We start from the raw sequence: 12312 nt of genomic DNA on the forward strand, positions 1-12312 counted from the left end.
TTCAAAAATTCAAATTATATATTAGTCATGTGAACCATAATTATTTGGTTGGTATATTTTTTTCAATTATACATTTAAAGTCCAAATCTAGAATATGTGTAATCTTAGCGTATATCAGCGAAATAAACTTTGAGACAATTAATTAAAATAACTTAATGTGACGCATACCATTGTGTTCGTTTCATGCAAGTTAAAAGAGTTCAAATAATCGCTTGAAAATGTATTCCTTGTGTAATTAATGAGTTTGTTTAAAATGTGATATTTAAGGATAATATTTAAGGGGAACAGGAAGGCGAAAATAAAAAATATTGTTGTTTTATCTTATTTATTTCGTGGAGGATTTTATACAAGTAAATTAAAAAGAATTTGTTGACAAATGTTTTATCAGTTTAGTGTTTTAATTGACGCGTATTTCTTACAATACATTATGACTGGCAGTACGGTAATTTTATGTTGTAGAGTTGCCATCCTGCTTGAGGCTTATGCTGTTACGGTTGCCATCAAAATGGTTTATCAACACCTAGTGACCTCTCTCTTATTTTTGAGTTTCAATAATGGATTTTGTAGCGAAGTAATCATTTACAATGAAATTAGGTCGTAATGTAACTCGCTAGCAATACTCTAAAATTTTACATCTGTTTTACATATTTTTACGCTTTTCAAAATAAAAACATTAAACAACGAAATTTTAAATACTGAAAGCACCTAGAGGCAATATACAGCGAGCAGGGGCTATTCCGCGGCGTGGACAATGATTCCCTTCTATGTTAGTTAAACAAATTCTGACGATTTCCACTTGTAATTTTGTTGGCCAGTTATAATTTTCAGGTTCGGTAACGAAACATCTCCCTCTTTTTCGCTACAGCTAGTCACGCCCTCTGTCGATTCTAGAAGCTTCCAGACGTTCTTAGTTTGAGTTCCGATTTGTATTTCCCGAATTTACATATTTCTAGGCTTCCAGCGTAATGTGCTCCGACATCGCCAATGAGTGAGTCCAGAATTTCGTGTGACTAATTTTGAGGTTTGGGCTAACCTGGGTGGCCCAATCACTCAATATCCCAGCTCGCTGAAGGTGCTATTTAGCACTCCCTAGCATCCATTATAATGCACGTACCTCTGTGATTTAGTATTAGTCCAGTACATTCTCCAACTTCAGTAAGATTAAGACTGTTCGGTGGAATATTCTCCGTATAAAATATGTAGGGAACATACAAATGAGGTTAAAACAGATATGATTAACTTTGCAGTAATAAAATAATCATTTTCATAAAACTGTGTGATTGTGTAATCATAACAGATAAAATAGTATAATAAACAATTCAATTCAATTCTTTATTCACAAAAATGATTTGTACAATTTTACAAAAAATGTACAAGTATCGTGTTTTGTCAAGTAACATAATGGATTAAAGTACAAACAATGCAAGGAAAAGAAAGAGCGAGATATCTTAACTTTCTAAGTAAAAGAATTGAAAGGAAATCTCTACCATGCAACAGCTGAATACAATTTCAAAATGCTTTTACGTGAACCTCGTGGACGTTCTGATAAAGAAACACTCGGTTTTAATTGGACAATCCATTCGGCCTATAGGTGACTGTAATATTCCGTTCCAAGTCAACAGTTGGTAGACCTGGACCTACATGATAACAAGTAAAAATTATCGTGCTCCGATTAAATTATTAAAATTGACAAGAAGTCTTATAATAATCCAGTTTTAAAGTTACCGCAGGAAATCACAGGCGTCGCTTTTCCGGAAGCGGAACTTCGGCTGTAGGCGAGTGAGTTGTGTTAATTACGACGATAAGTTTTAAAGACTAACCTTTCTAAAATAGATTCATGACAACTGCAGGTACAAGGCCACGCTCGGCGAAGTTTGGGTTCGCGCATGCGCACTGGCTATCCAGGTTTGCAGTATCCGGAACAAGTTCACGCACCAAACGTGCAAAATAATCAGCTGGCCAAATATTGAGGCGCCTTCAATTCTGAGTACGCAACTAGCTTACAGTTACGTAATAATATTGCATAACGAATATCGCGAAGGATTGCCACAAATACCTGCTTAATACAGAACGGGAGTCTGACTCAAAACACGATATGATAACTCGGCGAATACACAATAATCTCAAGGAAACGGCTGAGAATAATCTGAAGGTTTTATTAGAGCACTTGAAGCACTATGAAGTGAATTAATCGGTAGTAACGCTTTGTGGATGTTAAAACGTTATTTCAAATAAATATTCCTCAAACTCTATTGTAAATATAATACGAGGAATTGTAAAGCTGCTAAGCAGATTGGATGCGACGCTGTGAAGGAAGACGTGACACAACAACTGAAGGAGATAAGACAGGAAAATATATTGATAAGAAATGCACTCGAAAAAAAATACTCTAGACAGGATATTATGGACAAGTCCCTGAACCATGAACAAGGCATAGAACGTGAGAAGTCTTCTCTTGAAAAAGAGTTGACGTCTATTAAAGCATCCACACTAGAGTTTGCTGGAAGAAGTGAAGGATAAAGAGGGAATAATAAGACGAAAGAGGGAATCTGTAGAAAGAGACGAGCAATAGGTATTCTGCATTACTAAATGATGACTCGATATGTCTACCCGCCACTACAATAACAGTGCAAGCTCTCGTTCATGAAGCTGAGATTAAATCACAGAAGGAATCACATAATACGACTCCAGCAAACTGTTTCAGGAGGACATCAAAGCGTAAAAGAACCCTATTAATCCTCTCATACAGCCATTGGAGAGGATTGAGTCACCTTGTGGAGGGTGAGCTGGACGATTTTAGTGTCACGTTATTATCAATGTCAGGAGCTAAACTGAAGCACATCATGAGAGAAGGCCATTATCTTGCAAAAACTCTCTGTTCAAGTGACTTTGTCGTCATAATGGGAGGCACAAATGACACGTTAAGTGGTGAGCCTGCCCAGATTATTATCCACCAAGCGATTACATGGACTTCATTTCAACAAGGCAGGCAAGCGCCTAGTCAGTGAGGAGATGGCTCGTCTAATCAAACGCATGAATTGTCCTTCTGAATCTCCTAATTTGAAGTCTCAGCTAGGACTTCAACACAGCCCTGCACAGATTGCTCACCCAACACCATCTGACTTGAGCTTGTCATCTGACATTGATAGTTATGAGACTGTGTTAAACTCGATGTATTCGCCGGTTCCGACCTGCCAGCAGCAGCCTAATGAAGTGTCTATCGTCGTCAGAGACAGTTCCAGTGTGGAGTCGTTCAATCTCTTGCAGCATGACTTCCCACCACTGCCTCCGAGCCCAAGATAATCGGCCTGCAACTACCATGTTGGATCGACTGTGCTGCCTTTTTTGGGAGAGAAGAGAAACTGCTCAGTGATAGAGTAGATGAAGGAGGTGATTGTAAGGGGAGTGTGCATCCCACACCTCAGCCTGTCTCTAGAAGCAGCTTGGTGTTATTCCACTGTAATATTCAAGGCTTAGTACAAAATGTAAAAGTTGACCAATTCAATTTATTCCTGGAATAATCTAATCTAAATCCGGATATCATATGTTTGTCTGAGCACTGGCTCTCACAAGAAAATTATACAACATTAAGTAAAATCAACGGTTTCAAGACTACTTCTATATACACACGCAGAAGCAAAACTAGGGGTGGGGTGTGCATACTTGCCAAATCTGATCTCTATTTGGTGTCGTTGAGTGACTTTGATGGCTTTTTGGTGGAGAGTGTTTTTAAATTCTGCGTTAGTCTAATTAAGATTGCTCGACCTATTGTTGTGGTTAGTGTCTACCGACCTCCAAAATAATAGTAAAGTTAATATTGAAACTTTCCTTAACAACTTGGACAGTATCCTGCATAGGATTTTCTTAAAGTTTAAAAATCCTCTACTTCTTATTACTGGTGACTTTAATATTGATATGTTTAAAAGCAATAGTATTAAACTAGATTGTACTACCAGACTGAGGTCGTATGATTTGATATCAAACGTAGATGAAACAACCGTATAACAAGCTGTTCTAAATCTTGTATTGACAATGTTTTCACTAACTTTTCTCTAGAGTATGTTATTGTTTCTGAAACAGGCCTCTCAGACCATCTGTCTCAAATTGTAAGATTCGTTACAGCCAACAAAATCACCTGCAAGATGGGTGGAAAGGGTTTTTTCAGATGAATCGATTCCAATGTGATTTAATAAAAATACACTGGTCAGAAGTTGTCCATAATTGTAAAACTAACAGTAATGTACATAGTATGTACAAAAGTTTTCTTGAAAACGATAAGCTATCCTTTTGTAAAGCATTCCCTCACAAAGTAATACAAATCTCAAACAAAAATACAATTTAAAGAAATGGATTACAGCAGGCTTAAACACTTAAAGTGAAAGGGAAAGATTTCTGCACAAACCTAGCAAAACATTTAGAGGTCCAGACTTTAAAGCATATGTCCGTAGCTACAAACAGGTTTTAAAACAATGTGTAGCACTAGCGAAGTTAATGTACAACAGTAATTACATTAAGGAATCACATAATAAAGTTAAAGCTACATTGCAGATGGTTAAAAGGGCGACTGGGAATCTCAGGGATGAGCTGGAAATAGAAGAGATTGCTAAGAATAATCATGTTATTACAAACAAAAAGACCATTGCTGTCACACTAAATGACTATTTCATTAACACTATCAAAAATATTAATCAATTGCCAAACTATCCTAAAACAAAGAAACGTATCCCAGAGTTTCAGAATGATCACCCAAAATACAATTTTACACTTATGCACCTTTCATCCTTCGCCAATAATTCGTGTAATTGGGCGGTCTCCCAGTTAAATGCTAAAAATTCCCCTGCATTATAAAATGCTTGTGACACCAAAAAGTGTTTAAGGCGTATTTTGAACGCCTTGGGCGTTAGGGAATTTTTTTTTTAATTTGGCAGTCTGTTAATAAAATTAACACCTGCCTGTGAGGGCAACCTTGATAGTCGGTCGGGAAGCTTAAGTGTTACGGCATTGGAGGAGTGGCCTTGATGAGGTGGTTTAAGTCCTATCATTTTGATCGCGAGCAGTGTGTAGTATTGAATTCTGAGATGAGAAGTGGGTTCCGGAAAGTGACTGTTGGTGTGCCACAAGGCTCGATACTTGGTACCCTCCTCTTTTTAATCTATTGCAATGATCTGCCTGATGTTTTCAATAACATAAAAATGGTCCTATTCGCTGATGACACATCGGTAGTTGCCTCAGATAAAAACAAAGATCAATTTGTTGAGCCATTGGCGGAGAACTTGAATTTAATGAAGGAATGGTTTTCAGCAAACGGGTTAGAGCTTCACCAGAAAAATCTCAATTAATCCATTTCAATATTAACTACCTAAATTGTTCCCGTACTGATTCCTATTTTTACCAACATATTTCAACCTAGTACCAGCGACAAAATTTCTAGGAATCAAAATAGACTCATGGCTAACTTGGCACTACCACAGTAATAGTTACTGAAAATCTTAGTAAAGCGTTTTTTTGCCCTTTTCACTCTTTCACGTATTGCTGACAAATACACTCTCAAACAGGTTTATTTTGCCTATGCTCATTCTCATATATCGTATGAAACGATCTTCTGGGGAAATTCCCCTGCCTCCGAAAAAGTGTTTCTTATCCAAATTAATTGGTAAGACTGATCAACTCGGCTCCTTATCATGACCCATGCAGGAAACACTTTAGGGATTTGCAAATACTTCCTCTACCTTCTCTTTTCATTCTTCAGAGCCTTCTTTAAGCCAAAGCAAACCAAGAAAAGTTTTTTAATAACAATCACCACCACTCTCATTTCACAAGAAACTCAATTACTCAAGTATCCTATTCACAATACAAGTTGGAAAACTCACCGCTTTATACACGTATAAAAAATTACAATCATATGCCACTTTCAATAAGGAAAGAAAAATAGCTTTCAAGATTCAAAATACTTTCAAAAGACTATCTACTTTCTCACTGTTTCTACAGTGTAGCTGAGTACTTGGCTTCTCCGTCAGGACTTTGTAGCATCCGACTTGTTATAAGAAAAAAATAATTGTACAATTTGTTGTGTCTTGGTGTATTAGAAATTTAGTTTAGTATACAATTTGTAATAATTGACGAGTCTTTGCCAAAGCATTCCGCTTGTATGGCGTCTGTGACAATTATGTAAATAAATAAATAAACAAGTGCGTATATAATGGATAAAATAGGGTGATAATTGTGAATTTCTGTTTTAAAATGGACCAAAACAAAAGTAAAGTATTTCATATAAAAATTGACAACTCTAACAAGAAATAAATTCTGTCAACAACGACAATTAACAGGTGTATCCGTTTTGCAGTCACTGCAAATAACACATTTTACATCTGTACAGTCCCAAAATAATATAAAACTACACAGGCACTAGTCTGACATACAGTCATAGTTCATAGGAACTCAGGTCCCCATACGGCGTATAACAAAAATATTGAAAGAACTCTTTATACAATAAAATAAATTTCTGATCGTTCTCCATATTTCGAAGGTTAAATTGTTATTTTTATCCTTAGAATCTTAAATACCAAATAAATAAATTATGAAATAAAACTTACACTGATAGGAGAAGGTGGAGTTGCAGGATGAAATCTATGATACCTGGCTTCAGGGGGAGATATCTGGAGCCTAAATTCAGGGGGAGGAGTATGTAGCTCTTCTTCATCGGGGAAAAATCTGAAGATGGGCTGCAACAACAAAAATTACTTACAAAATTGATGCTTGCATTTATTATAAACATTCCAAATTACGCATGTAAAGGCCAAATTTTCAACATAACATTAAGGATAAACAAACTTTGTGATTTTATCATTAAACTAGGGAAATTCCCTGTTTTAAGAGACGTATTGATTAAACGGGTCACCGCTCCAAGAATAAAAGGACAAAGCTTTTGTCTAGATACCGACCGTACAATATTTTATCTCAACCATTGCTAATTTAAGTTCTTTGTCAATCACAGTTCTAAAGTTTAATTCTTTTCCAGTATTATCCATTTTACTAGAATATACGGTTTTTTCGCTGATTTCACCATTATTCCCCATTCCAACAAAAAAACTAATTTATTTTATATATAGGGGATAGGTCATTTCCAGTATTATTGCCAACAATATCACTTTCTTTTTAAACACTTCCAGACATATCGGGGGTTTAACAGGAAGCTAATAATCTCCGCAAAGTATTCCGTTTTTGTTCTACTTATCAGTCCATTAAACTCATTTATAATGCGCTTGTATTTTTGCTAATTTTTAAAATATTTTGATTTCCAATTATTTCGTGCTTTATTTTTCAATTTGGCCAGCTTTACAATTTCACTGTTTCTCAGTGTTTTTCATATTCTTCAGTTTCTTTTTCGCATTTTCATAAAAAACCTGCCGGCACTGCTCCACTGTATTTCTTTTATTTGAGTTATCTCTTTGTTAGCATCAGACCTGGAGAAATCTCTATAAGAAATCAATTTAGGACCTATGTTATCTTTCCTTATGTTAACTACACAATACAATAGCTTGTTGTCCGTTATCTTCACACCTATGAGGTCAGTAATGTCTCATGCATCAATAATGCCGTTCCTCTCGATTTCAACCGACCTGTCCACTATAACGTGGTCTAACAAAGTGGCTGAATGAGCTGTGACTCTTGTGGGCTCATGTATTAATTGAATTTAATTTAATTTGATTCTCTCAATAGTCGGCTTAAAAATTTAGTCTTGATGTCTGACCTCGAGAGCATATCTATAATATTGTCACCCAAAAACAAGACATTGTTCACCTCGACAGCAAGATCTACAAAAATCGAGTGAAAAAGGTTTCTTTGTGAAAGTGAAGTGAAAAGTATATTTCACATACGGTGGTCGATAGCCCACACAAACACCGACTTTTACTCCTCTAAAGTTTTAGGCAACACATATATACTCTATACCAGGGTCAATATCGACTGACAAGAAATGTCGCTCGAACACTACACCGCGCTTGATATAGATAGCGACACGACCGCATAACGGTCGCCATCACAACCGTTCCGGTAACTGCAGTCGCATAGCAACACAGTATAAGCCGCACAGAGAAGTTGTCAGGAGTCACTCACTAAGGCACTCAGTTCGTCAAACCCCGTATTGAGTGATCCTACATTTAGGTGAGCGACTCTCAGATGGTTTTTATTCCCCCGAGGGCAGGCAATTTCCCGAGGGATGAGGAGAGCTTGAGCTCAAACAAGGACCGGGGATTGAGACCTCATCCTCATTCTCAGGAAGGAAACTGGACCCTGACATGACCTTATCCTAGTGGAAGAATGCTACAGCATCCAGACTCCGCAGGATAGCACATACAACGACTTGGAATACCAGACTGAGGAGAGAAACCCCTTTCCTGTTTAAACAGATGCTATCTCAGGAGAAACCGCTCCTGCCAACAGAGCAATTTGTTTCTCTGTATGTAACATCAAAGTTGCTACACATTAACTCTAACTGTGAATTAAAGTCAAAGAGGGCTTTGAAACCTACAATACACCAAACTAAGACAACGTTCAAAACTACTCCTGAATGTTTAAATGTTGTTTTTGCAGTGTTCAGCAGATCCATCATTCTGTGAAGGGCCTTTTTCTTACCTAGACCTCCATTGTACCCCGGACCTCCCGTGTATTCTTTCCTCAGATTGTGTCTTCCTGCATGGATATAAATTACTGACGGACTAGTCAAAAATATAATGCAATAATTTGTTCTTAATATCCCCCTCCCCTGGTAAACACTGCACATTAACTCGGGCATCCACACAGTTTCTACTTGCGTAGTGCAAATGAGAGTCTAAACGTTTTCTAGATCGGCCTTCAGTGCAGAAGAAGACAAGAATGTAGGGGATAAAACTGAAGTGGTTTGAGGTACTGGCAAGCTAAAGCCATTGTTGGCCGGTCGATATGGATACTTATGCGAGTATACTCGACATGTAGGGACGGTGTGGAATGTCGCAGGTAGGCCGCCATCAACAGTGCAGCAGCAGTGCATCGGTCTGCAGACTCCTGACTTTCCCTCGCCTTCGACTCCAGTTGCACCATCTCCTCCTTCTGACACTTCACGTCAGCCTCCAGCACCTCAATAGTGGAAAAAAGACACTTCCGTTCAACAGTCAAGGTAGTTAACTTGTCCTCACTTTATTCTCGCAGTTTGACTTATTCTGAATTTATGTCTTTTAACAGATTGTTACAGTTTCTGGTTCTCACATCTAAGTTGTTGTAACTGAGACTTGAGATCACAGATTCCCTTACGCACCAATACTCAAGCTCGTCACACTCTATATTTGTATGTTCGAAGCTGCCGTTTAAGTCGGCACAGTCATTCACAGCAGTTGTTAAGCTATGCCTAAGTTTTTCTAACACTGGCATATAATCAGAATGTTCTTTTTGTAGATCATTCAACGTCATCAGGACTGTTACACGAGAAAAAATTTTTCCTAAAATGACCTCGCTTTTCTACCGATGAATGTCTCGTAATGACAGCGCGTAAATCCTTTAACATGAGCCTCGCAACTAATTTGTGTAACAGAGTGCAGACATATGCAATGCTTTGTCTTGTTCTGGAACGTCAGTACATATGAGGTTAGACAAATATTGGTCATATTTATTATTCCCTCTTAATACTAGCAAAATTGTAAATGATGTCTTCATGCTTATTTCTCATAAAAGTACTGTAACCAACATATAACCAGAATCCAGATTTAAAACCAGTATAATTCATTCAATAATCACGATGTAATATAAATTATGGGTGCAAATAGGAATGTTGTGGCCAAATATTAATGTGAATGGTTTAGGTTTAATCTTGTTATAAAATAATGCAAAATAACCTAGTTGTTCTATTGCTAGCAACTGTTATAAGCTTTTCTTTCACCAAGCTATTCTATTATTCCTGACTAATAGATTTATCATAATATGCAGTCCCGTTTAAATAATACTGGATGCTGGATAAGTAAAACAGTGTGTTAAAAACAGTGACGAAAAGAAGATTTACATATCCGTTATTTTACACCGTACTTCGAATACAAAAAGAAATAATGAGTAACAATTAAAAATTTGGAAACTGTAAATTGAAGTATAGTAGAACTCTATGATATTTTAAATCTCTAAAAAAATATACAATAGGAGAACATTTATGATGGTTTAAATAAATTGAATATTAATTTGTAGTGGTAAACTAAACTTAACAAGCAAACGGTTGTATTTCATTCAACTGCACGCAGGATATAGGGCTTTTTTAATATTGGAACTCTTAGTTCTTGATCACTTTGGTAAAGAATAATCATCTTTTTTTATAACAGAAGGAATTTGCAATTGTATTTTTCAAAAACCAAAACGTGCCAGAACCACTTCACAGCTTGATGTTATAATATACCTTATAATTGGAAACTTAGTTAACACGTTTAGATTAGTAAAATCGTCAAAATTAAACGTTTAAAAACACCAGTTATAAAACAGGTTATAAAGTGGTTTATTAAAATTGGTCCCGTTAAAAAGGGCTCTACAGGTCCCTCTTAAAATAATGTCCTTTGCAAACTTTTGATAAAATGCCAAGAATCTTGGCTTCGTACATTGTTTCGTCTTGGTTCAAGAATGACTCAAGAATTATTGGGTAAAAAGGCCAAAGAACAGTAAAGTTATAGATATTTTGTCAGAAGTTAGCTTATTCAGGACATGTAACCAAAGCCTGAGTCTCATGACTTTATGTCTGTCAACCACAACCTGATCTTTCCACAATCAATATACATAAAAACGAGCATTTAGAGTCGTCGACCATAAATTTTTACTGATCCGGGAAGTAGTTACTGTCAGTTATGTAAATACTTTCGTTACTTCTGTCGGGTCTATCGATACTCAGTAAAATCTGAAAATACTGGAATAAAAACGTTTAAAGTGAATTACTCTATTCAATTTTCCAACAAACAAAACAAAAGGAAACATTCAATATCAGCTGAAGGAGGTATTATTGGGCAGAGAAGTAATGGCTAGGAATCCTTTAGGTAACATTTTACCTCAGGGTCGATGATGACTTGTGATCTCCCCACGGCCAAGCTTGCTGGCTGCTTGTGACAAAACAGTTTCAGGCATAACAGTAATTGATAATATAAAACTGAAAAACATTATGTTCTAAAATATATTATATAATATACTATATACATGAAACAAAAATTTAAAATACTTTTTCATCACTCTGTGTGGTAATCTGCAATGCAGCTTAGATCTGCGAAACTCAACGTTTCACTCATAGCTAAGTTAGCTGATTTTCCCTCTCCCAAACGTTACTTTCCGTAAGCATACTTCTCTTTGCCTGTATAAACAATCAGTATGATTCCGTTATTTGTTTTAAGAGTTCTATGTCCAAACAGCTGATTTCAACACCAAAACAAATTATAAAATAGTGTTACGTTTCCTATGTAATTGGTGTTCTTTCCTATAATTACTTCATACTGATATTTTGACTTTCACGGAAAACCTTACTGATTTATTGTGTGAATAAATTATTCTTATTCTAAAGAATGTTGAAAATTGAATTAGCGAAACTTCACTCACGTTGAATGGTATTTCCTCATACCCTGGAAAACGGATTGAAGTCGGACGTGGCGCACGGGTCCTCGGTTCACTCGGTACCTTGTTACAGCGGGTCAGGATGTAACGCAAAAACCCAAAGATGAGGCAGAGGCCTGAAAATTGCAAAATTTGAAATTAAAATTGAAACAATACAGGTATACAATAAAATAACGTTGTAAATGACTTCACTACTTTGACAACAAGTATTTTACACAAAAGAACACACCAGGAAAAAAACTATTGACAGAATATTAAGTCACTTTCATTTCCACCTTCAGGTCCAGAATTTGTATCTTATTGTTGCCACTTTGGAAATTTAAATTGATAAATCGATGCACCGGAGTACTGGAGGTCCCCAACAGGGGACGTCTCAACGTCAGTACTGAACTAAACTGTCACCCACGGACGTGTTCTTAATAAGCTGCTATGGCCTGTAACCTGCTTTATGTTAATATCATACTGTCGAACTGAGAAATAGATCGGTTCCCACAAGAATAAGGATTTTCCGGACATTTGCCATCGTTCAGTGATAAAAAAAAACAACAACACTACGTTTCGAGATCTGCAATCTGATCTCTTCTTCAGGTAAATAACCAACCTAACACATAATACCACGTAGCATTACAGAACGATGGAAAATGTCCGGGACAATCCTGTTTTCTTCACAATTCTTTCATCGTCAAAAACAAAATTCAAACAAAGAACAAG

At 36.5% G+C, this 12312-nt stretch overlaps 1 protein-coding gene across 1 annotated transcript in view; it reads right to left on the reverse strand.

The window, feature by feature from the left end:
* LOC124368495 (protein TRACHEARY ELEMENT DIFFERENTIATION-RELATED 7A-like) overlaps positions 1 to 12312 on the reverse strand; it is a 73574-nt gene that overhangs the window by 8799 nt on the left and 52463 nt on the right. The window contains exons 2-3 of the mRNA XM_046825741.1: positions 11587 to 11717; positions 6594 to 6722 (exon numbers count right to left, since the gene is read on the reverse strand). Of these exons, the coding sequence (XP_046681697.1) occupies positions 6594 to 6722; positions 11587 to 11717 (260 nt within the window). The remainder of the gene's footprint in view (positions 1 to 6593; positions 6723 to 11586; positions 11718 to 12312) is intronic.

This window comes from Homalodisca vitripennis, chromosome X, assembly GCF_021130785.1.
Source record: "Homalodisca vitripennis isolate AUS2020 chromosome X, UT_GWSS_2.1, whole genome shotgun sequence".
Lineage (NCBI taxonomy): Eukaryota > Metazoa > Arthropoda > Insecta > Hemiptera > Cicadellidae > Homalodisca > Homalodisca vitripennis.